This window comes from Podarcis bocagei, assembly GCF_964188305.1.
Source record: "Podarcis bocagei genome assembly, chromosome: 3".
NCBI classification, from domain to species: Eukaryota; Metazoa; Chordata; class Lepidosauria; order Squamata; family Lacertidae; genus Podarcis; species Podarcis bocagei.
This window is the reverse complement of record NC_138127.1, coordinates 92,543,992-92,571,951: the sequence shown is the minus strand read 5'-3', so window position 1 is coordinate 92,571,951 and position 27,960 is coordinate 92,543,992. Positions and strand designations below refer to the sequence as shown.

General features: G+C 46.8%; 1 protein-coding gene across 1 annotated transcript; it reads left to right on the top strand.

Moving 5' to 3' along the window:
• FBLN7 (fibulin 7) lies at positions 1 to 27,960 on the top strand. The gene is made up of 8 exons (XM_081188717.1): positions 1 to 369; positions 5,984 to 6,143; positions 7,180 to 7,350; positions 17,940 to 18,065; positions 18,523 to 18,660; positions 20,701 to 20,838; positions 22,423 to 22,561; positions 25,346 to 27,960. Exons 1-8 carry the CDS (start codon positions 295 to 297, stop codon positions 25,716 to 25,718), a joined length of 1,320 nt encoding a protein of 439 aa, XP_081044843.1. The 5' UTR covers positions 1 to 294; the 3' UTR covers positions 25,719 to 27,960.

Below are 27,960 nucleotides of genomic sequence, written 5' to 3'. Positions count from 1 at the left end.
GGACAGCTCCTAGGAGGCAGCACACTGGCAGCGAAGGCAGCCTACCAATGAGAGGTGGAAACTGAGCTCTCTCTCTCTCTCTTTTTTTTTTTTTTTTACTCTTTGGATCTTTGGAAAACCTGCTGTGTGATGTTGCAGTCATTTCTGATCTGAGCACAGGAGTGCTCTCTGTCCCTCCTGATCTACAGTCAGGGCAACTTGGCTGTCGAGGAAAGTGTTTTGCCAGGTGTTCCCGTGCAATCTGAGAAGAGTTTTTTCTTTCTATCTCTCTACCTATCTTGGAATAACAGTGCCATGCCTTCTGGATTGCAATACAGCCTCTTTCTCTTCTTGTGCCTAACATCATGTCAGGAATTTCGAGCATCCCAGGTAAGCCCCATTCTCCCAGTCAACAACTGGTTAGGTCTGGATAACATTTAATCTATCTATCTATCGATCTATCGATCTATCGATCTATCATCTATCTATCATCATCTATCTATCATCATTCATCTATCTATCATCATCTATCTCTATCTATCTATCTATCTATCTATCTATCTACCTACCTACCAATCAATCAATCAATCATCTATCTATCATCTATTTATCTATATCTATCATCTATCTATCTATCATCTATCTATCTATCTATCATCTATCTATCTATCTATCTATCTATCTATCTATCTATCATCTATCTATCTATCTATCTATCTATCTATCTATCATCTATCTATCTTTAACATCTATAAAATCTTGGAGGGGTTATAAATGCAATGCATGAAAGAAAGGACACGTTTCCCTTGACAGTAAAACAAATGGTGGGTTATTATTATTATTATTATTGCTAACTTTTGCTTAAAAGGCTGGACTTTATTTTAGCTCCCCCTCCCTGGCCTCATGTGTCTCTTTCTGCAAAAACAACAGGTAAGTAAAATGATGGTTGCTAATGCCCTTTGATACACATCCTCTAATTTTCAACTTCACACCAACGACAAGAGGTGTGGTTAATATTTTGTGTAAATCAGAAAAGACACGCAGGAAACAAGGCCAGTCCAAGGCCAAATAAGCACCATCAGTCCAGACTAAAATGCAAATCTTCATCAGGAGAAATTTGAAGACTAAAAAGATAGCCTTCCCATCACTTAATTCTCGAATTCCTCGACACTGTTTGAGGTGAAGAATGCAGCTCCAGAAGTGTAGGGCATGTAATTACTTTTGCAAATTATCTGCCTCTGAAAATTCTTACATTTCTTGCCCTGTATCCCTGCCAATAATGCAACTGCAACCCTCTTGCTGGGTTAGGAAACTCAACCTGTTCCTCCGTTAATGCCTGAATAAACCAGCGCAGTCAAGTGATTGCAGAGCTTGTGAGTTCAAGTCACTTTGCAGGAATATCAACATGGGCTGAGCGAGCTGCACAGTGATGAAGTTTATTATGCTTAACTGTAGCGCAGTAGTTCTGGTTAAAAATAACTCTTTAACAAAGAGCTTATTATAAAGGTATCCAGTACGACTTTTTTAAAAAATGCCTGCTGCATGCTACATATGATAAGAGTCTTCAGCAAGAGAAAACTTGTTCACTCCCCAAAGCCCGAGAACATGCTTCATATAAAACATGGCAATTAAATTCTTGTTCATTCAAATTGTAAGGAAATGTCAGGTTTATTGTGTCTGCAGTCATTCCTTTTTGACTGGCTCCTGTCCCAGTACTTAGTGCTGACTTTTGATCCTGGTGAAGACGTTGTGCAACGGATAAAGAAAGTCAATTTCATCGCAAAAGCAGCATTTGTGTGGGTGTGTCTGTGCATGTGCGATCAGCAATAAGAATTTTGTTCAGTTCGCATTTTACTTTGACCTTGCCTGATTTTAGTGCAAGCCGCCCTGCAAACCCAGATATATTTCAAAACTTGTACTTCTCTGGATTTCACGATGCAGTTTTCAAACCAAGAAGAGTGCACGGGGGGGGGGGACTATATTAACCTATGGATTTGCTTGCAAACATATGTATAATAGGCAAAATTGCAAAATAAAAGAAAAAGAGATGCATATATTAGGCTTAACCTGCATGGAAATGCATGCTGATTTTCGTGTTGACTTTTTTATTCAAAGTAATGCAGAAATAGGCAAACTGAACTTAAGGCTGGGAAAATGGGAAATCGAAAGAAACTGAAAATGACAGGTTTGTGCATCCCTATTTGCGATAGATGGACAGATAGTGATAAACTTGCTGAAATATACTCGGAGTCGAGTGTGGATTTCATGCTCTTTATTCAGCTCATAGTAGTGAGGAGGAATGGAAGTTCCCCCAGAATGTCTGCTTTATATACATTATTTACGCAATGGGCCCCATGTGATTGGCTAATTCTAGGATTCTCTTGTATGCCAATCAGGTTGCGGATTCACTTCCACCTGGAGTTGGATTGGGTGGCTCCTGCGGACCAATCAGACTGTTGCATTCTGGATCCTATTCAATTCAATACATAACACTTGCACAGACAGACCAACAGATATGCATTTATGGCTGAGTGGATATAGGATTTAGATAGCGTAACAGATGAATTAATCCCTTGTGCAATAGGTAACATTCCTTTCTTGCAGGAGGCAAACAGGACTGAACAACTGGGCACTCTCAGGGCATAAAGGAAAGGCAGGGGCAGCAGCTGTTGAATGAGTTCCTTGCATTCCATTTGCTCTCTTGGCAGTCATTTACATGAAAGTATTTCTCACGTGACACTAAAAGTGATTCTGGGGGCTCTTCCAGCATGTTGTGGGATACAAAGCAGAAAATAACTATTGTTGTTGTTGTTGTTGTTTTTAATCAGACACTCACAGTTTTGCTTATGTCAGCATGACAAAGTCAGCGCTAGCAGTTGGAAAAATTGAGTGCTTTTGGGGGGCCTGGACCAGGTAAGGAGCTGCCTAGCACAAGAGACCCACCAACTTTGCACCAAGCCTGTCGCCATGGAAGAAAGGAGATCAAGTGCCATGGGCAGCCAAATACCCAGTAAACAAAACAAAACATGTGTGACCAGCCATATCACCTAATGGTCCACACACCACTCACCAGATTTCATCCCGGCTCCACCCTTGCACCATCAAGTACAACACCCTGCCAAGAAGACCAATATTACTGACTTCCAAAGTTGGCTGCCAGGACATTGGCCCAGCTGGAAAGGCCAGTACCAGTTTTGTATATTGATTAGCACAAGGGAGTCAGGCCATGCATGCTAGCATGGTGACAATGACAGTCGTATGCCAATGATCTCATCAGCTCACGGCTATGCTAGCCACTCTTGGCATAGCTGTCAACGTTTCCCTTTTTTAAAGGGAAATTCCCTTATTCCGAATAGGATTCCTCACAAGAAAAGGGAAAAGTTGACAGCTATGACTCTTGGCCCCTGTCAAGGCCCTGTATTCTGACATTTGCTGGACCAAGGAAAAGTTTGCACTATCTTAATAGCAACAACAACAGATTTATTTGTTACACTAATACATTTAATTTGTTCTCTGCCAGTCTTGTAAATAGCCATAGACCAGGGCCGGGCAACGTTCAGCCCTAGAGCCTTGTATGGCTTTCAGCCTGATTAAAAAATCCCTGTACAATTCAGACCCCTGGCAAGAGCAATCTGGTCCTCTCCTGGTACATACATACAAAACTTTATTTTTATGCGACCTTTCCACAGTTCAAACCATGCTCAAAGGTGACTGGAACATGGAAAAAATACATAACTACAACATCACAAACGTAGACATAAACAATAAGCAAAGTATTAAAAAATGCATGACCAAATTGAACAATTTCCACATAAATGACAGCCAGATCTAAAATATACAAAATACAGCAGCAGCAACCTCGCCCAACAAAACACTCAAACACCCCCAGCCCAATTTGGTAGGGAACAAGGGTGGCAGAAAGAAAGAAATGGAGGTGGGGAGGGGCAAGAGAGAGAGAGAGAGAAGGGTGTTGGGGGGGGGAGCAGTGGCTCCACCCATTTTTGTCCCTGGCCCTGCCCACCCCTTGCATGTGGCCCCCAAAGAATGCAGCTATCAGCAGAAAACAGATTGCCAACTCCTGCTTTTGGCAACTTCCATCAATAGGAAATGCACCCTTAGAATAGATAAATACTACTGAATTACCGTACAAAATCAGTAGTAGAAGAAAACTATAACCTATTCAAAAGCATAACGTCTCAGGGCAACCAAACAACAGTCACCTGGCTTGAATGTTGAACCAGGTCAGCCTCTGCCAGCTTGGAACCCTCCAAATATTTTGAACTGTCATCAGCCTCAGCCAACCTGCTCTGTCAGAGTTGACAAATGTTAGAGAAGGCGAGGGCCCTTTAAATGAAAAGTGACCTTTCACTGATGATGGAGCTGACTCCTCCATAAGGCTCAGCCTAAGAACTGCTGTTGCTGAAACAACATCTAAGTTCTACTGTCCTACAGCATTCAACCTGAGCACTGCACGGAGCTGTCCAGAGTTCCCAGGCAATTGCTGGAACCATTGCTCACGTCAGAACTGCTTTGAAACACATTTGTCACATGCATGAGACACAGGTCAGCACGAAAGACGCAGGGCTTGGTTGTCAGTGAAGTTAACTCTTTATTCAGGGGCATGGCATACAACTCAGCAACACTTCCAAGCAGATCTTGCCTCTATGAAACAGTTGCCAGGACTGAAGGTCCCCGCCTTCAACCCTTTCTAAGGCTCTCCTCTCTCGGATGTTTCCTAAGCAGTCTCAAACTGCATCTGCCCACCTCCGGCCTCTGCTCTGCCCTCCTCCTTATCCTTATTATCCTGCACATTCTTGGAGACCAGCAGGGAGGGGAGCTTGTTGTAGCAGGAGAGGGAGACTCCCTGGATTCTTCAGTAACCTCTCAGTTCCCCTCTGCTTCAGCCTCGGTGTCTGAACTGCTCCCTGTCACAGGTTCCTCCTGCTCACTAAATCCTGTTGCCCCTTCAGCATCCAGCCCTGCCTCCCAGTCCTTTCCCTCTGACCTCTCCTTGGTGTCCCACCACCAAACCCTTGGCTCTGAGCCTTCCTCCTCTGTGGTTTCCCTTGGGGGTTCCCCTGCTGGTGCCTCCCACCACTCCTCTTTGTCCAGCCAGTCCTTGACACATGTCTTACAATGTTGTGAGTACACAAATTGTTTCAGGTTCCAGCTATAAAAAATATAAGGTGTGAAATGACCACTGAGCTCAAGTCTGTGCTCCACTGAGCTACAGATCTTGGTGGGTGGCATGGGCAGGTTGCCATGACTCAGTTAATTCTGCCTTACAAGGCTGGTACTGTGGATTCCCTGAAGGAGGTGCAGGAAGGTCAGGATAGCTCAGTTGCTTAGAGTGTGGTGCTGATAATGCCAAGGTTGCAGGTTCGATTCCCATATGGGAGAGCTACATATTCCTGTATCCTCAAGGTCCCTTCCAACTCTACAATTTTACGATTCCATGATACAAATCAAGTGGGGAAGACTGTCACGGTCCAGCCAATGGGTGATTGAAGTCCCGGCTGAGGAGGTTGGGACCGGGGGCAAGATGGTGGGGTGGGAACAGGAAGCCAGGGGTCTGAGGGTCAGGAAGCAGGGAGTCACGAAATCAAGGCTCTGAGGGTCGAGAAGCAAGGAGTCAAGAAGCCGAGGTCTGAGGATCAGGAAGCAAGGAGCCAAACACAGCAAGGCAGGAAATGTGTTGCTATGGCAAAGAGCCGAAGGGAAATGCTGACCTTATATCCCTTCCGGCTCTAGCCACCAGGTGCAGTGAGTTACCAAGCGGTCTCACCTGTGCAGCCGTGCCTTGCCTCTCCAGAACAAACTTAGGAAGGTCCCAGTCCTGCGAAGCCCTACTGGTCACAGGGCCCGGCTCCTGCACGCACTCCTGACAAAGACATTGGGGGAAATGGCTTTCTAATTGTACTCAACCATCATGTTTAACGCCGTACATATAAAGGCACATTTAAAGGCCTGGTCCAGCTGTTTAAAGTCTTTGTGTTTCCCACAGAACTGCATGAACCAGCAGCAGCTTCTGACTGCCATCCGCCAAATGCAGCAATTTCTAAAGGGGCAGGAAACGAGATTTGCCGAGGGGCTCCGTGTCATGAAACACCGGCTGACGACTCTGCAAAACACAGTCATGAAAACCACCCCTGACCCACCAGCTGGTAATTAAAACAACAAGCCTAAAGTGATGGCAGTGCAAGAGCAGGAGCAACATTGCTCAGACGGAGAACCCAGGGCATAGCCAGCAGCGTTATAGGACCAGATAGACCCCGATTGGCTCCTTGTGTCATATGACCCCTATATACTGCCCATCCATTATTAAATGACATTTGTAAGTCTCTCTTGGATATAGAGGTAGGAAAGTCTTCGAACAAAACAAGTAACATTTTTTATAAAAAAAACTATGGGCGTAAAAGGGACGTGGGTGGCGCTGTGGGTTAAACCACAGAGCCTAGGACTTGCCGATCAGAAGGTCGGCGGTTTGAATCCCCGCGACGGGGTGAGCTCCCGTTGCTCGGTCCCTGCTGCTGCCAACCTAGCAGTTCGAAAGCACCTCAAAGTGCAAGTAGATAAATAGGCACTGCTCCAGCGGGAAGGTAAACGGCGTTTCCGTGTGCTGCTCTGGTTCACCAGAAGCGGCTTAGTCATGCTGGCCACATGACCCGGAAGCTGTCTGCGGACAAACGCCGGCTCCCTCGGCTTATAGAGCGAGATGAGCGCGCAACCCCAGAGTTGGTCACGACTGGACCTAATGGTCATGGATCCCTTTACCTTTACCTTATGGGTGTAAAATGCTGGGACGGTGCAAGATCCAGGGCCCATTGTAAAAGACATGGGTCTTGGCCCCCTGAGTCACCCCCTAACCACAGCCCTGCATCCCAGCATGATTCTGTGATGGTGGTGCTTTTGCCCTCTTTCCTCTAAGAAGAAGACGAAGAAGAATTTGGATTTGATATCCCGCTTTATCACTACCCTACCCTTTGTTAGTCTCAAAGCGGCTAACATTCTCCTTTCCCTTCCTCCCCCACAACAAACACTCTGTGAGGTGAGTGGGGCTGAGAGACTTCAGAGAAGTGTGACTAGCCCTAGGTCACCCAGCAGCTGCATGTAGAAGAGCGGGGAAGTGAACCCGGTTCAGTAGATTACGAGCCCACTGCTAACCACGTCTTTAATTATTTTTGTGTACCCAACTCACAGTGTTCTGCCCTGCCCTGGATGCCCCACTGAATGGCAAAAGATTTGGCACCAAGAACATGGTGGACCATGAAGTTCATTTCACCTGCGATCCTGGATTCCGACTCGTCGGCTCCAGTTCTCGCGTGTGTCAGCCAAACGGCAGCTGGACAGGAGATGTTCCTGAGTGCACAGGTAATTCACTTTTTTATTCCCTTGGCTCGGGCATAAACACTCACCTTCAGATGATCAAACACAGCTGTTTCAGGAGAAGCCACAGATGCTGAAGATGGTTGAATTTGTATCCCACCTTCCCTCGGAGAAACTCAAAGTGGCATACATGGTTCTCCCCGTTCCCAATTTTATCTTCAAACAACCCTGAGATGGGTTAGGCTCAGAGGAAGTGACTGGCCCAGGGTTATCCAGTGAGCTACATGACTGAATTGAACCTTGGTCTCCTGGGTCCTAGTCCAACACTCTAACCACTACACCACGGTGCTGGCTCTTGTGGACTACGGCTTCCATAATCCCCTATCATTGGCTATGCAGGTTGAGGCTGATGGGAGCTTGGGTATAATTACACCTGGAGAGTCACAGGATCCTAATCCTTCTTGCACATTATATGGTGTGGTGTTCGTACAGAGCCCCCGGTCGTCTCACGGACTATTAACCTGTACACCACTAATCCACTGCCACCAACCAGGTCCTCCCCGGTAAAATCACTTCAGTCTCAGTCTGGTTCTCAAGTTAATAAAGAGGAGTGTGTTTTATTTCAGACACAAACAAACTTTTACAGCATTCCAAACATTGTTACTCTTTGCTTTCTTAGTCTTATTTTCCTCTCTCTATCTCTTCTACCTCCCCTCACACAAGAACCCACTGCCCTAACAGTCTCTCTATTACCAACTGCCTGCCAACTGCTTCTCCAACTGCCTTTCCCAACCAGCCAACCCACTAAAACCAACCAACTACCCACCAACAACTCTAACAAACCTCGGGCTAAGCCCTTTTATACACATGTAGGCTCCGCCTCCAGCATTCCTATTGGTCTACATTTTAACCCTTTCTTTCCCCCTGTACAGATAGGCTCTAAACGAACGTGCAAACGCCACATATGATTAGAAGACTATCACTTTAGCATTTATCCTCAGGTGTTACTCATCATTGATGTGCAGGGTTAGGGCCAAACTAGAAGTGAATTTGAATGCACTGAACATGCATATTTTTGTAGAATGGAAATAGAATCCATGGGGAAGCTGATCAGCCTTAGGACTACTTGCAGGGATGGGGGTGAAGGGGTGTGTGAGAGTTGAATGCTTTCCCAAACTGATATTTGCATTTCAGGGTAAACTGCCATTGATGCCAATGGAGGCTTTCTTTGCAATGCAAAAAGAGAAAAAGAGAAAAGTTGTTTCACAGAATGGATTTGTTGTGCCCAAATTATTGCCGATTGCTCTAAATCCACGCGACTGTTGTTCATTGTGTATGAGGCTGCAGATCCAAGCATATGTCAAATCTTTAAATAGGCAATTTATTACTAGGAAACAGATGACAACATCTGAGAAATCGACTGGCACAAACACAGTAATTAATCTTGTGTGCTTTTTGGGGGGGGACCAATGTGAGGTTTATCCAGATTGGCAAATGAGAAACTCATACATAATTACCTCTATTTAAAAAAAATTGTTTACTGGGCAGAAGTCGGTTCTGTTGATGGTGAGCAGGCATTTGGCATAACACACGCATTTTATATTCCTGAACAGCCATTGTTACTGTGCTTGCCTGTAGCTGTAAGAAGGCAAGAGAAGCGTGATAGAAACGTCAAACCATGGAGGGAAGACGTGGTTGGAAGCCTCAGGGTGCAACTCTGCTTACACTGTAGGCTGGTGTGCCTGCATGAGAAGAATAGAGACGACTCTCCGAGCTTATTTATGCTCACCTTTTGCTCTTCCTTCAATACAGTGGTACCTCGGGTTACAGACGCTTCAGGTTACAGACTCCGCTAACCCAGAAATAGGACCTCGGGTTAAGAAATTTGCCTCAGGATGAGAACAGAAATCGTGCAGCAGTGGTGTGGCAGCAGCGGGAGGCAGTGGCGTAGCGTGGGGGTGCAGGGGGGGCCGGCCGCACCGGGCGCAACATCTGGGGGTTAGGGTTAGGGGGCGCGAATCCACGGGTTAGGGGGCGCAAATCCACGGGTTAGGGGGCGCAAATTACTTGCCTTGCCCCGGGTGCTAACAACCCACGCTACGCCACTGGCGGGAGGCCCCATTAGCTAAAGTGGTACCTCAGGTTAAGAACAGTTTCAGGTTAAGAATGGACCTCCAGAACGAACTAAGTTCTTAACCCGAGGTACCACTGTATTAATTCTCTTTGGGCTGCTGACCTGACGGCACTCCCTTCTCCTCCATGCCATATTTCAAATCCGGACAGAAAGGTTGTTCAGCTCCCCCCCCCAAAAAAACTGACATATGGCAACCCTACCCATGCCATGACAGCAGACATACTTGAAGCTCTTTTCCACTGAGATGGAAGACCAAGCATTGTGCATCTTAGATAGAACTAGGATCCTTCCTATCAAAAGCCAACATGGTGCAGTGGTTAGAGTGTCAGACTAGGACCTGGGAGACCAGGGTTCAAATCCCCACCTGATCACAAACCTCTCTGGGTGACCTTGGGCCAGTCACTGCCTCTCAGTTTAACCTACTTCATGTAGTTTTTGTGGGAATTAAATGAAGATTGGGAGAACCTTGAACTCCTTGGAGAAAAAGGTGGGATATAAATTCAGTAAAGTAAATATTTCCTTCAATAAATTTCACTCATTTTCCAAACTCAAGAGTCACAATGTGGTTCCATCCAGAATTCTGCAGCAAATTCAACTTCTGCTGAGAATTTAAACTCCAAGGTCTCTGCAAACTATGATTCTACTTATGGGTGCTTTAGAGCTTTCCTGCTCTAATCTGGTTCCCTCCAGATGCTCTGGACTACAACTCCCATCAGCCCCAGCCAGCACATATGACATAAAGTAGGTGTGGTTTAGGGGAAATGGTCTCTTGGGTCAAGTAGGAACTTGTGCCTGGTGTAATTAGACCTGCGGGCCAGAGGAGTCCCACCTCTGGCTAAAATACTGTACCACAGATGGGGACTGGGGACAATGGGAAAGGCCAATCTGAGCCCAGACTAAGGGACCAGCTGCAGCATGTTGGTTGGGGGCCTCTATAACAGCAATTGCCTCTTAGCTGTAGGGAGACTTGAATGCAGAACTGTACTTTAAAAGGGTGTGTGACAGCTTCGAAGGAATACAATACAGGCAGGAATTCAAAAAGATATGATGCAGGATACAATGCAGACAAATAGTATATCTGCAGTGTTGCCACTGTAGCCCATCGGTGATTCTGGGTGCAGAAAAGAGATGGCTAACCCATCCCATTTGAAATCTCTTGACTAATTTTATTACGACTGTTAGAATTGCTTTTGCTGGAATCCTGAGTGATGCAAGATATTATTAATGCACAGTAAATTGCATATTGGATTACCATTTCTTTAAACATATTAGTTGTCTTTTGACTCTCCAAAAATGCTTCTTTATTTTGAAACTACTAGTATGAAAATTCTGGGTTGAACAGAAATTTCTTCTGAATTGAACCTGCACTTATCCCTAAAGTGTGCCTTCCTTGTATTTTGCTTATTGAAATGCAACTGGGGAATGAAATTAACTACAATAACCTATAGAAACTGGCCTCTGGCCTGGCTCCTGTGTCTTTTACAGAAGCCTTACACACAAAAATCCCACCATCAAAGCTTTTTCATCAATCATCTCTGTGCCAAAAAATCCTTTACTTCCTTGGTTTTGGCCCCTTACAGTGTTTCCCAACCTTGGGTCTCCAGCTGTTTTTTTGACTACAACTCCCATCAGCCCTAGCTAGACCAGTGGTCAGGGATGATAGGAATTGTAGTCTGAAAACAGCTGGCAATCCAAGGTTGCGGACTACTACCTTAGAACCCCTGTTTAGCATTTTAGAATATTTAAAAATGTTTGTAGCACATGGAATTCTTCGCCTTCAGCCTTCCCCAAACTGGTGCTCCTCAAGATCCTTTGGACTACAATTCCCATGAGCCACACCCTGATCATGGGAGCTGCCTTTTATTGCTCCTTTTTAGAGATGTTGCTGGTTTTTATTGTGCTATGTCTTACTATATTTGTAAGCCACCTTAAACTATATGAGGAAAGCCAAGGGTCAGGTAAATAACAGCAAATAAATGGAATGTTATGGCTAGCTAATTTTTATTTCCTGTTAATGTTGGTCCTTCACCACACATTGCCATTTGATGGAGAGATTGCCATCTCAAACACTGGATTAAATTAGTGTGTATCATAGCGCTGTGTGTGTGTGTGTGTGTGTGTGTGTGTGTGCATCAGAGAGAGAGAGATTTGCATCCATTTTCCTGACTTTGTCTTTCTCAGTTAACTCAATGCAAAAATTCTTGGCCCTGGTCTGTGTGGTTTACATTTTCACACGCTCCTCCATAGGGTGCTTAGGCCCCTGTGCATTGACAGCGCTGTTTGTTTAAGTGAATTCCTACCTCATTGTGCAAGATGCTAATGAGCCATTGAGCCGCTGGCCAACCAAGCGGCTGCGAAGGCCAGAGACCTGCCACTCTCCATTGTGTTCGAGAAGACAGACATTTCTAAAGAGATTATGGCACAGTGCGCTAGACGGCCAGCCAGATGTGACTCTAGAACAGGGGTGGGGAGCTGCTTTTCAGACCAAGGGCCGTATTCCCCATCTGGGCAATGTTCTGGAGGCCACATGGCAGTGGTGGGAGGGGCCGGAGCCAATAGGTGCAAAGCGATGAAATCTACTTCTGTACAGTAAGTTGGTTTCTATGCACAATCACCTCTTCCATCCATGCAGCCAAGAGGAATGACCAGAGTTCAAGGAGACATCCTAGCAGGGCAAAAGCACAGGAAGAGTGGATGGGGTTAAAAGGGGGTGTCGCCCGTGGAGAGGCAGGAGGGCTGGATAGAGAGGTTGGATAGAGAGGGGATGCGTTGGCCTCTGGCCCAAGGTTTGCGACCTTTGGCCAAGAACCAAGTGAGCAGTGGGAATTAGGAGAATGCCCGTTGCCGTTGTCCACAGCGGTCCCATTCACAACATACATTTAGATCACCATGATGCCACTGTAAATAGTAATAGTGCCCCTCCAAAAGGAATCTGGGACCTGTAATTCTTAAGGGTGCTGGGACCCTTTTGCCCTCTGTTATGTACTGAGTTGAATAGTATCCAAAATGCAGCAGTCTGTTGTTGTTGTTTTAATGATATTTATTGAAAATTTTTTAGAATTACAAAAGAAAACAAGGTAGAAAAAGAAAAAGAAAAAAACCAAGAAAAAACAAACCACATCAAACAATACAGATTAATCAAAATCAAAAAATAACACAACAGAATCAAAAGACAAAAATATACCACAAACATTTAAAAACAAATCCAATATTCTCAAAACCTTAACTGTCATTACCTTCTTTCTTTGACCTCCTCCTCCTCCATTTTTTGTATCCTAGTTGTTAATTGTCGCAGCAAATCCTTTCCATATTTCATAATATTCTGTCATTACATTACCTTAATTTTAATCTTATCTTACTATAAAAAACCTTAAAGCTTAAAACTTAAGTCTTTTACCAATTTCTCATAACCATAATATTCTTACATAATTCTTTAAATATTTTTACTAAAGCCAAATAATTTCGTTCCAACATTTTTCTAACATTCATCAATTTTGTAAAACAATCCTAATAGAAAAAAAAAACAAAAAAAAAAACAATCCAATCTTCATCCAGCGTCTCTTCCTCCTGGTACCGGGTTTTGTCAGTCCTTTCTATCCCATCAATCTAGTGCATTAACCTGGTAATCTTATATCCGAGGCCCTTAAGTCCCTTCCATGTCCCTTCCATGTCTTCTTCATATTTATAGCTATATTTTCCTTTGTCTCCTGCTCCTTTCACTCGTGGGAACTCCAGTTTAACAGTGTTTTTGACCCTTCTCGACAAATCAGCCCCTTTTCCATAGTCCACACTGAACTCCATGTGGTATTTAAGAACCTGTTTCAAAGTCCCTCCAAAATTAAGAGCCCCCACAACCCCAAACATCTCATGGCCCATTACCAGACTTGAAAAGTCCAAACATCCCTGCATAGGGGGGGTCTATCCAACCCCCCATTTCCAAGCCAAGCCAAACTTTATCTTTCCAATTCTGGCTTTTTCCAAGCTCATTTGTCAAATCCAAAAACTCATGTTCCTGCTGGGCCGCAGCTCCCTGCATCTCTGGCGCCCAAGATTCAGCAACATCCTCTTCCCTCATCTGTTCTGTCAGGGCACACTCCTGACTTGATTCCTGGGTGGGCTCCATATAATTTCCCACTGCCTGTTCAAAATTTCTGATCGCATCAGTCATCAAGTCCGTCTTCTCATGTAGCTGTTCCAATAGGGCACTTGTTTTACAGAGAGCACACAACAGAGCTTCTGAATACATTGTCCTGCAAGGTCAGAAGTCTATTCCCACGATCATAATCTGTAGCAGCTGCAAGCTCCCCGATTCAGAATTGGTTACAGTTTCACAGGCTCCCTCTAGGGGAAAAACTTCTATTTGTTCTTTTCTTTTAAAGGCAGATCTAACAACAAAGTTTCCTTTTTCAGTTATTTTGTCAATATTTGTTCCCTTAAAATGCAAAAGGGAACAATGGAATCACTGTGTTTCTCTTCTTTTAGCTATCTATCAAAAACGTTTGTCTCTGGTCAATGAGCTTCAAAAAACGTCAGTCCTGACACCCCGCTCCAGGATCAAGACGGTGGAAAGTTACTTTGCTTTACACTCACTTCCGCAGGTTTAAACAGTCCAGAAAAAATCCCCCCACTTCTCCTGCTTCCGAAGGGGGTTCAACAATCTTAAATGGTGAAAGTTAATCCTTTACAAGCGATTTTCTGAACTCTAGTTTGCCATGTCTTTGCTTTAATCTATCTACAAAGAAACGGAAGGCTGACTTCCTGTTTAGACCTTTCCATTTCAGTGCCAAATTGAAATAAACTTTTAAGTCCAATTTTCCTTTCTACTCGCAAGTCCTTATTTAGAGTCCAATTGTCCAAAATTTAAGTACTCACGGTGATTGTTTTAAAAGCCAAATTGTCCCAGGAAAAAAGGCAGCGCTCTCCGGCAACGGCTGTGCGGCTTCGCTCCACGGAAGAAGCAGTTGACTCTCAGCACCACTTCCCCCTCTTCGCTCCAGAGCCCGTTAGTGGGTTCCTTTGCGGGTTGGGGGGGCGCTAAAGGTGCCCGCCGAGTCCCATGGTCACAGGCTTCATCCGCCTGTGATTTTTGAAAGGGTCCCCGCTTCGCCCTAGCGGAAAAGACCCATTTCCCGTGGAGCTGGTCCCTCCAGATCAGAGGGAGTCCGCCATTACCGATGGCGCCACCCCGGAAGTCCAAAATGCAGCAGTCTGATTGGTCCACAGGAGCCACCCAATCCAGCTCCAGGTGGAAGTGAATCCGCAACCTGATTTGCCTACAGGAGAATCCCAGAATTAGCCAATCACGTGGGACCCATTGTGTAAATAATATATATAAAGCAGACATTCTGGAGGAACCTCCATTCCTCCTCACCACTATGAGCTGAATAAAGAGCATGAAATCCACTCTCGACTCCGAGTATATTTCACCCTCACAGAATTACAATTCTCAGAGTGGTCAAACCATTCAGCTGGACACTGAGGTCCACCTCCAAGTCACTGGCGGAGGAACGGGAGTGCGGAGGGAGCGGACAGCCCCCGGCACCACTATTCCGGTAGGGTGCCATTGCGGTGGCCCCCCCAGACACGCGCTGTGCACCCCCATGCACCGGGCACCACATCCCCACAGGCAGCACGCCACGCCCCCGCCTGCTCTCCGCCCCCAGTAGCGGAGCATGCAGCTTCGCCACTGCTCCAAGGGTCTTCTGGCTGTTCCTTCACTGTGAGAAGTGACGTCACAGGGAACCAGGCAGAGGGCCTTCTCAGCAGTGGCAACCACCCTGTGGAACGCCCTCCCATCAGATGTCAAGGGGATAAAGAACTACACCACTTTTAGAAGACATCTGAAGACATCCCTGTATCAGGCAGTTTTTAAGGTTTGACGTTTCATTCTGTTTTTATATGTGCTGGAAGCCACCTAGAGTAGCTGAGGAAACCTGGTCAGATGGGTGGGGTATCATTATTATTAATCCCTCTTCACAGGGAACTCTGTGAATTGCAGCTCTGGGAGGGGAGTAGGGGTTCTCCTAGCAACTCTCAGCACTCTTAAGGAAACTACATTTCCCATAAGCCTTTGGGGGTTGTCAGTACAGTGGTACCTCGCAAGACGAACGCCTCGCAAGACGGAAAACCCGCTAGACGAAAGGGTTTTCCGTTTTGGAGGCGCGTCGCAAGACGAATTTCCCTATGGGCTTGCTTCGCAAGACGACAGCCCATAGGGAAATATCCGGGACAGCGGGGAAGCGCAGCGCGTCTTCCCCACTGTCCTCGGACCTCCTCCGAAGCCGGGCGGTGGGGCGGGAACGCCTCCTCCCGCCGCCGCCGGGCTTCGGAACGATGCTCCGAAGCCGGGCGGCGGGGAGGGAACACCTTCTGAAGGCAGGCGGGGGGCGAAAGTCTTTGTTCCCCCCTGCCTGCCTTCCCGGGAGAGTGGAGAAACACAGTGCGTTTCTCCGCTGTCCTGGAGGGCTTTTGAAGGCAGGCGGGGGGGAGCAAAGACTTTCACCCCCCGCCCGCCTTCAGAAGAGGTCCAGGACCTCTTCTGAAGGCTGGCGGGGGGCAAAAGTCTTTGTCCCCCCTGCCTGCCTTCCCAGGGGCTTTTAAATCGCCCCGGACAGCGGAGAAGTCCTCCGCTGTCCCGGGGCGATTTTAAAATGCCGCCCGCCAGCATTTTAAGATCGCCCGGACAGCGGAGAAGTCCTCCGCTGTCCCAGGGTTTTTTAAAATGCTGGGGGTGGGAAGAAAAGCCCTTGTCCCCCGCCCCAGCCTTCAGAAGAGGTCCGGGGACAGACTGTCCCCGGACCTGGTCTGAAGGCGGTTTCCCTAGGAACGCATTAATTGATTTTCAATGCATTCCTATGGGAAACCGTGCATCGCAAGACGAAAAACTCGCAAGACGAAGAGACTTGCGGAACGAATTAATTTCGTCTTGCGAGGCACCACTGTAGTAGAGAGGTCAGTTGGTTAGAGCAGTGTTTCCCAACCTTTTTTGGGCAAAGGCACACTTGTTTGATGAAAAAAATCTCGAGGCACACCACCATTACAGCCCCGTGACGTCAGCACGCAGCGTCACGCCGGGAGGGACGCACGACAGTGTAAGTTTCAATTTTTTCCCCTCCCCCTTGCCGGGGAACCTCCAAGCTTTGGGGGTGGGGGGGGGAGGAGGCAGCAAAGCGAGGCAGGAAGGAGAGCGCGGCTTGGCTGGGTGAGCTTTGGCAGGGGCAGGGAATGAGAGCCGCAAGGCGGGCGCTGCGGACGGAGGCGCTGCCCGCCGAGCTCGCAGGCAGCCAGGCAGGCAGACGGCGAGAGCCCCGTGCTGGGCGGCCTCTCCTCGCCGCCGCCCCGCCTCTCGCCGCCCGACTCGCCCGCCTCCCTCCAGGCAACATCTCGCGGCACACCAGGCAACATCTCGCGGCACACTAGTGTGCCGCGGAACAGTGGTTGGGAAACACTGGGTTAGAGCATGGTGCTGATAATGGCATGGTCACAGGTTCAATCCCCATATGCTTCTTCCGGCATTGCAGGGGGTTGGACTAGATGATGCTCAGGGTCCCTTCCAACTCTATGGATCTATGACTGTTTAAAGTGGTATCATAGTGTTTTTGCATATATGGCTTCCGTATGGCCAATGTCTTCCTTGGGTAGCTGGCATCTATGCAGGTGAAAAACCACCATTTGTTCTCTTTAGGACACCTGGGCAGTGTCTGGGCCTCTTCACGTTGCCTTGCCCAGGTGTCGATGAGGCCTAGTGCACGCACTCAGCACGGAAAGCCAGATGAGGATCTCGGCTTTGTAGAAAGTTCAAGGAAGCAGGAGCGGGTGGAAAAATTCGGCTACAACTCCTTGGCTGCTTGTTCAATAACTTCATGGTCTGGCGACCCCTGATTATTTAGAGTATTCTATTGATGACCAGGGGAGCTTGGCTTTTTGGCAGATGGGAAGCAGTGGCAATCCATGAGGCATTCACTCACGCAGTCTGTTTCTTCAAGGAATTCCACTGCGCTAATTATTTCAACACATGCCAGGGAGAGGTGAAAGGGTGCCTCAGGTGAATAGAGATTTTTTAAGGGGGGGGCAGGCGAGAATCTGGCCAGCTCTTGCAAATAAAAGATTTTGCTTCTTCCATTAAAGTGTATTTTACCTTGGGGAGGATATGCGTATTTGCAAAACCAGGAGGAAGCTGCCTAACCTTGTTGCAAACATGCAAATAGCCGCCATATTGCTGTTGGTTGTGTTCACCACAGGTTGCCCTTGAGCAGGGGTAGCCAATGAGCTGCCATCTGGATCTTGTGGATTACAACTAGAGATTGGGGGAGAAATTAGAGGGAAATGCTTGAGAAAAATCTGTAGATTTAATCCAAATTTCATACCGAAAAGAAAATTATGAGGAGAAATTTGTACTAAAATGTTGTAGGCTTTCACTGAAGAACTTAAAAAGCAGGCTATGGGTTACAGAAATAATTTGAAGCTCTGAAACCTCCTTATTTTATTGGCCTTTTCTTAGATATTGGGGTTTGCACCAGTCACCTGTGCCAGAATGGAGGAACATGTGTTGACCGAGGTGAACAGTACAAATGCTTTTGTCCCCAGGAGTGGACAGGCCCCAACTGCCAATATCAAACGCAGATGGGTATGTATTGTGGTAAGGGGTTAAGGAGGGTGGGAAAGAGGGATATTTAAACCTTAATGTGAGAGAGAGGGGAGGGCAGGCCCTAGAAACACAGGACATTATAGAGAATCAGACGATTTGCTCATTTAGCTCAATATTAGCTACACTGACAATATAGCCATAGTCGCTGGTTTCCACTGATATCCTTTCCCTCCATGTGGTGGAAGTGATCAAAAAGCTTACACAGAAAGAGGCAGAGGACTTGTCATGGGAATGCTGGTTTTGCCCATCTCCGTCCCCACACTTTGTGTGTAATATGTGGTTTCCCCCTCATTGTCACAGATGTAGAACAAGCCCACCACTCCATTTTATTAGCTGTGTAAAAATAAAATTAAAAGTAAGGATGTCTTCTCATTTGCGGTTTGGGATTTTACACTGTCCTGGAGGCGAATTCTTCCCTCCCCCACTTGTCCTTTAGTACCACCAGAATGGAGCGTAACAGATGATCCGGCGTTCAGCCGTAAACCTCGCTGCGCCAAGTTTGACCGGATGCAGCAGTGCAGTTGCGAAGCAGGCTTCCACATGAGTGGCACAGCAGAAAACAGCATCTGCCAGGGTAAGAGTGCAATTGCAAGAGATCTCTGAGGAGTCTGCTGCTACAAGCTGCTTCTGCTTCCTGTCGAAGTTAAAGCCATGTCTAAACTTCAGAATATGGTGGTGTGGCCTTTCATTTATAGACTTTCAGTGCTGTATGGGGGGGGCGTGTTATAGAGTAACGTAAGTTTAAAAAAAAGATGAATCCCTGATCCAAGGAGCTTAACACTGTAAATTCCAACAGTAAGAAAGTTGACAACAGTAGGAACTGCAACAACTTATTGCAGCATGGAGTGCTTCTGTTAAAGGGTTCCAGCACTCCATTCTTTTCCTTCTCGCTCTTAAAGTTTTCCGGTTCTCCCCCAACTCTTCCCAAACAATCAACCACAATTCTGTATCTCCAAAGTATCCTCAGTCCTTGTTGGGCTGTTTAGTTCAGTTTTGCTTTTGCATGTTTATTTTTGGGTGGGGTGTATGCACAGGTGCCCAATATCAGAGACATTAAAACCTTGGAATTCTCCACTGATTACTGGGGGCAGGACAAATTGCCCCCTAGCATATTTAAAAATAGCTTCTCAGCTTGAACCAGTAAACAAGCTATCCGGACAATGAGATGGTTCTCTCTACCACTTTTCTATCTATAGTATAAGCTTCTCGCTCCATTGCTTGAGCGTGAGTGGTGCAGATTTGCCAACATAAAACCCAAGCGGCTGAAGACTTGAAATTGATATTGATGTGTACAATGCAAACCCATTTGAATTGATTTAGAAAAGCAAAGCGGATTTATACATTTTCAAATCAATAAATGAAACGCAGTTGCAGCACACACACTTGAGCTCATGGTGAAGCCATGAGCACCTTTACTTGGAAGCAAGTACCACAGAGGATTACTCCAAAATCAAGTGAACATAGAAGTCCAACCTTAGCTTCAGTTGGGGATAAGAACCAGAAGGTAATAAGATAAGGAGATAAGAACTATAGAAGGCAAAAGGCCAGCCGGCCCTATCGTTAGACAAAAGGTAAAGGGACCCCTGACCATTAGGTGCAGTTGTGGCCAACTCTGGGGTTGCGGTGCTCATCTTGCTTTATTGGCTGAGGGAGCCGGCGTACAGCTTCAGGGCCATGTGGCCAGCATGACTAAGCTGCTTCTGGCGAACCAGAGCAGCGCACGGAAACATTGTTTACCTTCCTACCAGAGTGGTACCTATTTATCTACTTGCACTTTGACGTGCTTTTGAAGTGCTAGGTTGGCAGGAGCCGGGACCGAGCAATGGGAGCTCACCCCATCATGGGGATTCAAACTGCCAACCTTCTGATCAGCAAGTCCTAGGCTCTGTGGTTTAGCACCACCTCAAATGGCAAGTGCTGACAGGCAAGACTGAGCACCACCAGAGCTATTCTTCCTAAGCTCCCATTCCCCCTGGGGAATGTCCTACGCAACATATCCTTGGCCCTCTGAACTAGCCTTGCTCCTCAGGTGTGGTAGAGGGTGATTTCCCATCACAGGTGTTGAGAAGTAAGATTCAACAGCTAGTCCAGCCAGACTGGGCTGAAGGCACCATCTTGGCAATAAAATGTCTGAAGGGGGCAAACTCTGCCACACATATAAGAAATCCCAAAGGGTTTCAACACCACCTTGCGGACTGCCTTGGGTCACTCCCGGGTCACTGTGTCTTAGGCAACTACTGGCGGGAACAAGCTCGCTGTTATCTGCACAATGGCCTGCATTCCTGAGCTAATTTATCATTCAAAGCTGAGCATCCCAGGCTTTAACAAAAAGGCCCTCCAGAGTTTTCCAGCGGCAGGCAATTTCAAGACGGGCCAGCAACTTAAGAATCAGATCTGTACAGCAATGCTCTCCTTACGTTGTTATCCAGCAGGAAGCACCAAGGGCTGTGCTTTTGAATAAACCCACACAGTTCATAGATCTGGAAGGGCAAAATGCATGCTGCTAATATGTATAACACCAGTAGCATATCTCAGAATTCCGCAGAACCCCTTGCGCAGCCTGGCATGAAATTTGTCCAAGCAGAAATAACGTTGCTTTTCTTTCCCCTTGCAGATGTGAATGAATGTGAAGTTTACAAGCTGGAGGGAGCCCCTCGTCTCTGTATGCACACCTGCATAAACATTCCTGGCTCATACCGCTGTTCCTGCCCCAGAGGATACCAGATCTTCAGCGACGGGAAAAGCTGTGAAGGTGACTTTAGCATGAGGCAGATGGCATTTTGCAGACGCTGAATGACAAAATGTGCAGGCTTCATGCAGACTTTTCGGTCCCCAAAAACTGCTTAGATTGTGTGCAGTGTGTTTCTCTGCAACCAGGGTTTAAGCTGCAATCCTGCACACTCTCTCCTAGCAGCAGGGACTTGGTTAGGCGCGCTTACATTTTATGACTATAAATGCAAGGAAATGCTAACAGAATAGAAGCTGAGCTTCCCAAACGCCATGCAAGAAGCCAGATTTAACGGTTTGTAATGCACGGCTACTTAAAATTCTGGCTGTTAATGCCAAGGGAGGGAGACCCGCTGAAACAAGGTAGACATTGTAATGCCATTTAGATATGTCGGGAGGTATGGTGGTCAAGCGCCAAAAGGAATTGAATAGTGATATTGTATGCATGAAGCATGCACTCTGTGCTCTCGCTGGCTACAGAAAATACCTTCAGATTATGATAAAACAGAGCTAATCGCTGGGATTTGGTTGGGTTTTCGTTGTTGTTTCTAAAATTAAAGCATCTTGTGTAAGAGAAGCAGACTGACATTGCACGGTTTAAAATATTTTCTGTCCACTCCACAAGCCAACTAACCTGGAATATTTCCCCTCATTATTTACTTTGGCTGCATGCACACCATACAGTTGAAGCACATCTGACGCACATATAGGTAAAGGTAAAGGGACCCCTGACCATTAGGTTCAGTCGTGACCGACTCTGGGGTTGCGACGCTCATCTCGCTTTACTGGCCAAGGGAGCCGGCGTACAGTGGCCAGGTGGCCAGCATGACTAAGCCTCTTCTGGCGAACCAGAGCAGCGCATGGAAACATTGTTTACCTTCCCACTGGAGCGATACCTATTTATCTATTTGCACTTTGACGTGCTTTCGACCTGCTAGGTTGGCAGGAGCAGGGACTGAGCAATGGGAGCTCACCCTGTTACAGGGATTCGAACCGCCGACCTTCTGATCGGCAAGTCCTAGGCTCTGTGCTTTAACCCACAGTGCCACCCGCGTCTCATTACACATACCCTTCCCCCCAAAAAGAATCCTGGGAACTATAGTTTGTTAGGGATGCTATAGCTCTGGGTAAACTACAGTTTCCAGGATTCTTGCAGGGGGGTACTTTAAATGTAAAGAATCTTTTGCCCAACGTGGGGCTTGAACCCCCAACCCTGAGATTAAGAGTCTCATGCTCTATTGACTAAGCTATCCATGCATTTTATCCTTGCTACAACCCTATGAGGTAGAGTTAGGCTTGGGTCTTCTCATATTTATGGAGTGACCACTTAGGCCATCATCTGGAAACAGGAAATGCGCCACCAAAAGAAGAGGTCAGAGGGTATCAATTTGGAGAAAACTTCCTTGGCAGAGCTCAGCTCCAGATACCTCTCATGTACATAGAAAGGATTTAGGTGGAACTTCTGTGCAACAGTTAGAATGTGCAAATTGTCACTGGCCTTGAGAGCCAAAGGGTGGAGAAGATCATACCTTCCCCTTTCTGTGTTAAGCATGTCACCTAAACCATCGACTCTGGTCCTTTGCTTTTCATGTTTCCATTTGTTTTACAGACATTGACGAGTGTGCTCTCTCATCGCACAACTGTACCAGGGGAACGACGTGCATTAATACAGGAGGAAGCTTTCAGTGTGTTAATCCAGAGTGCCCCAAGCCCAGTGGAAACATCAGCTATGTGAAAACATCGCTGTTGTAAGTATAACAGGAAAATTGTCGTTTACCACCTTTGACGGCAGTAGTTTAAAGCACCCGGGGCAGGTCATGCATGGCACAGAGTGAGCTCTATATTCCAACACCTCATCATACTCCCTGCTCTGCTCCCTTGCCTCACTCTGCCTAATGATAGAGCCGGCCCTAAAGGTAAAGGGACCCCTGACCATTAGGTCCAGTCGTGACTGACTCTGGGGTTGCGGCGCTCATCTCGCTTTATTGACCGACGGAGCCGGTGTACAGCTTCCGGGTCATGTGGCCAGCATCACTAAGCCGCTTCTGGCGAACCAGAGCAGTGCACGGAAACGCCGTTTACCTTCCCACCAGAGTGGTACCTATTTATCTACTTGCACTTTGACGTGCTTTCGAACTGCTAGGTTGGCAGGAGCAGGGACCGAGCAACAGGAGCTCACCCCGTCGCGGGGATTAGAACCGTCAACCTTCTGATTGGCAAGTCCTAGGTTCTGTGGTTTAACCCACAGCACCACCCACGTCCCCCAGAGCTGGTCCTAGTTCTGGGCATAAGGAAAGAAATGATGACTGCCCACTGTGCAGTTCCAGTTCCTTTCTTTTAAAACTAAGAACCAAAAGATCGTGATGATCCAGGCTGTTGGCATATTGTTTTCTGGTCTGTGATCAAACATTACGACAACCTTATGAATATTTCCCCTCCAGCCAGTAAGATTACTTGTTATATTTTCTTTGATACAGGGCCAATGTTCTGTGCCTTGATTATGCACCATCGCTGTGTGTTGCATAATCTGTGTGGAGCTTTGTTTGAGTTTAGACAACTTTTTGGGCACAATCCAGACAAAGTTAAAGACCTTTAAATCCAATTGATTTCCATGAGAGGTTTATTCTGCAGACGCACCATATCCTTAAAGCACATTTCTTTGCCACCAAAAAGAATCCTGGGAGCTGTGGTTTGTTAAAGGGTGCGATGAACTATAGTTCTGTGAGTGGTGAACTACAGTTCACAGGATTCTTTACAGATGAAAAATGTGCTTTAAATGTACAGTGTGTCTTCAGCCTTAGGCTGCAGCCGTAATCCCATTTACCTGGGAGTAAGCCCATTGAATTCAATGGGACTTATTTCTGAGTAGATGTGGTTAGGTTAGTGCTGTTCACTGTAATGGGCAGGATTCACCTCATGAGCCCCATCAGCAGAAACCTTACACAAGGACTTCTGCTTGCACCCTGAGCTTTCCTCTGCCTCTTCTCCTGCTGTATGCCCCCCCTGAAATTGGCTTGAGAGGTGGTTGGGAGAACCCCCAGAACAGCATGGGGGTGGTGGAAGGGGGTGGAGTTGTTCCAGCTGGCAAGCAGAAACCCTTGTGCAGATGGAGCGCTCAATTCATGAAAGCGTGACATTGAATTCCGATCCAATATGCCAAATTTTTACCCTTCAAAATAAATGGAAATGAAAAGTGCCTAAGGTCATCTGGATTTCACCTTCAGACTCTAAAACAAAGGTGGGTGACCTGTATGGAATCCAACAACATCTCAGAGCCTTATTGGGAAGAAGAAAAGCCATTGTTAAAGATTCTGCAAAGACCTCCTGAGGTCTAAATCTTAGCAGTATTTTTTTTAAAAAAATTTCATATATTGTTTAGATATTTGTCCAAGTGTTTGGACCATTATGTTAGGGGTATGCCGACCCAACATATATTCTCACTGGCACTAACTCCAACTCTCTGGATTTTGATTCGCTCAGGTGCATCAACTCTGTGGGGTTGAAGGCATCTTGGCCCCCTCGATATTTGTTTTAAGGGGAGCGGAGCCTCCTCATCTTCATAGCGCCCTGCATGTGGTGCATGTGTATGACATCACATGCACAGCACAGGTCCAGCGCTGGCTCCTTCAGAGTGTATGGCTTCCTGCATTGCACATGCATCATCACACACGCACAATGCCCAGCATGCAATGTGTGTGACACCATGCAAATGCATTGAGCGTTGGGTACCCTCGATTTTGCAGGCAACTTGGCCCCTCCGGATTCACTTATACTGCTGCTTTACAGTAGTACCTCAGGTTAAGAACTTAATTCGTTCTGGAGGTCCATTCATTGGCTCCCAGTACGTTTCCGAGCACGATTCAAAGTGTTGGTGCTGACCTTTAAAGCCTTAAAAGGCCTCGGCCCAGTATACCTGAAGGAGCGTCTCCACCCCCATCGTTCAACCCGGACGCTGAGGTCCAGCACCGAGGGCCTTCTGGCGGTTCCCTCACTGCGAGAAGCCAGGTTACAGGGAACCAGGCAGAGGGCCTTCTCGGTAGTGGCGCCCACCCTGTGGAACACCCTCCCTTCAGACGTGAAGGAAATAAGCAGCTATCCTATCTTTAAAAGACATCTGAAGGCAGCCCTGTTTAAGGAAGTTTTTAATATTTAATGCTGTACTGTTTTTAACACTCGATTGGGAGCCGCCCAGAGTGGCTGGGGAAACTCAGCCAGATGGGCGGGGTATAAATAATAAATTATTATTATTATTTACCTGAAACTGTTCTTAGGTACCTCAGGCTAATGGGGCCTCCTGCTGCTGTACGATTTCTGTTCTCATCCTGAAGCAAAGTTCTTAACCCTAGGTACTATTTCTGGGTTAGTGGAGTCTGTAACCTGAAGCGTCTGTAACCCGAGGTACCACTGTATTGTCATCACTGTTTGCAGCCCTGTGCTCCAGACTGGAGGGAGGGCAGGATGCAAAGATATTCCATACAACGAAGAAATAAACGCATCTCCTTTGTACCCCCACCCCTCACTTTCCTTCCTAGCCAATGCGAACGGAACCCATGCCCAATGGACAGCAGATCCTGCCACCACGCCCCGAAGACCATCTCCTTCCATTACCTCCCTCTGCCGTCCAACCTCGTCACTCCCACCGCCCTCTTCCGCATGGCGACCGCGTCGGCTCCTGGGCGGCCTGGCCCTGACGGCCTGCGCTTTGGGATCGCAGCAGGCAACGGCCGGGGCCATTTTGTCATGCAGCGCTCGGACAGGCAGACCGGCGAGCTCATCCTCGTCCAGAGCCTGCAAGGCCCTCAGACCACAGAAGTGGAAGTCGACATGACTGAGTACCTGGACCGCACCTTCCAAGCGAAGCACGTCTCGAAGATTACCGTCTTCGTGTCGGCTTACGAGTTTTAACGGAAGCCGTTTGACACAGGAGAGGAAAAGAAGTAGCTTGCGGCCTGCTCTTATTCACCCAGAACTTTTGGTTCTAACCACCAGCTGTACTGCAAAAGCCGGAACAGACATCGGGCATTGCTGTCTCGGTACTTGCCTGTGTTAATGCCAGCCTCGGATATAATGGCTGTCGCCTTTCTGCTTCTCCTCCGGGGGTAGCTAGCATGGCTCTCTCCTGATGCTGTTAGACTACAGCTTCCATCTGTCTTGCGGGCTGCTGATGGGAATTCGAGTTCAGCATCATTTTGAGAGTGCCACATTGGCTACCCCTGTTTGACTTTAAACACTCAATGCCCTGAGTGCCTTGGAGGGATAATAATGTGATTGACTGCCCACTATGGTTGGTGCCCCACCTTGACCAACGCCCCCCTTACTCTAACCCAGCCTTTCTCAAGCTGTGGGTCCCCAGATGTTGTTGAACTACAACTCCCACCACCCCTAGCTAGCAAGGCCAGAGCTCAGGGATGATGGGAGTTGTAGTCCAACAACATCTGGGGACCCACAGGTTGAGAACTGCTGCATTCTAACCTGCCCTTTGTTAGCCAATCCAACATGCCACATATACAGACAATCTGTCCTTAATGCAGACATTCTGCCCTCATCCCAAGCAGAAGTTCAACTAAGGAAGAGTGCAGGTCATCTCTCTTTTTCTCCCTGTCCCTCTCTCTGATGCTGTATGAGAGCAAAAACATCATATATCTGTTGCAAGGGATCTGATTCTACTTTCTGTTGTTTGTAGAGTACTAATGCTGATCTGATGTCACAAACCATGAGCATGATTCAGCAACTATGGAAACACTTTTTAATTCCTGTTTATTTCAATGGGAAGGACAAGCAATGGTGTGCTTAACAGTGCAAACCTATGCATGTTTGCCTGGTAGTGAGCACCACTGATTTCGTACGTACAGCCCTAGCCATGTCTACTCAGAAGCCAGTCCTACTGAATTCTGGCAGAATATCTGAGAGGGGGGTTCGGTTTGCAGCCTAACTCTCCAGTCAATGTACACAGAGTTACACTGCACATACCTCCTTTTGATATCAGTAAGACCATAACAGGACAATCTTATGCACATCTACTCTCAGACCAAGTAAGTCTCGCTGAGTTCAATGGGGTTTACACCAAGGTAAGTGAGTCTTCTAGGATCGCTCCCTAAAATACTGAGCTGGGTCAGTTCTAAATTATGTTGCAACAAACTCACCATTCCAGCCATACTTCAGAACTAAATTTTGAATATATATTTCTCATAGTTTGCCTGTGAAATAATAGCTTTGAGGGACACTTTGAGGAAACTGAATCTTAAGCCTTGATGATGAATTGTAGAAGCCGTTATTATGAGTTTGGATGGTGCCCTGAGTCCCTTCCAATTATTGGGCTCCTGTATCTGTGGGGGTAAACCACAGGAGAGCAAACTTACCAAACCAGTCCTTTTGTCTAGGTAAAGGTTTTGGCTGACTAGTTAAGCACCACAATTAGCATAACCAAAGAAGTTGCTCTATGCCATAGCACAGGTGGGCAGGCCTCCCTGCCCCCAGCTGCTAGGAAGGAGAATAATAGCCGGTGTAGCATGTCTGAAAGAGGGAGAAGCAGGCTGGAAGCTGTAGGCGCAGAGACATGTTTGCTCTGTGCTGGATCCAAAGCTATAACTAACAAAGAAGCAAGATTGTTCGGGGTGTTAATGCTGCGAGCCCCTCCATCTTATGCTCAGGTTGTATATATGTGTAAATAAAACGATTTACCCAAGAGGCATCGCAGTCTCCTATGGCCTTCATTCCAAGGAAACTGAACCCCCCCAAAAGAGCCTTGAACCCCTGGATTCTCTCACCACTCAGAGACTGGGGTGGCATGTAACACTATTACGCTAAATAGTAAATTGACGGATTTGCACCTTGCTTCTCCCCGCTTCATAATCCCACTAAATTTAACAGTATTTATAACTGGGAATACCCCAAAGAACCGACATACATATGAATGTATTTTCCCATTATGGTTCCTTGAGGTATTCCTACTTCTAGAAGCCTATTATGTTTAGTGGGCTATATATATAATGCAAATCGCTCTTATAAGAATCTGTTTACACTCTCTCTGCAATAGCTCTGTGTCCACCCCCTAGCTCCAAAATAGTAAGAATTTTGTTCCAACTCTGATGTCTTCAGTCAAAGGGATGTGGGGAACATAATTCCATTAAACATGTCCTTGTTTGTA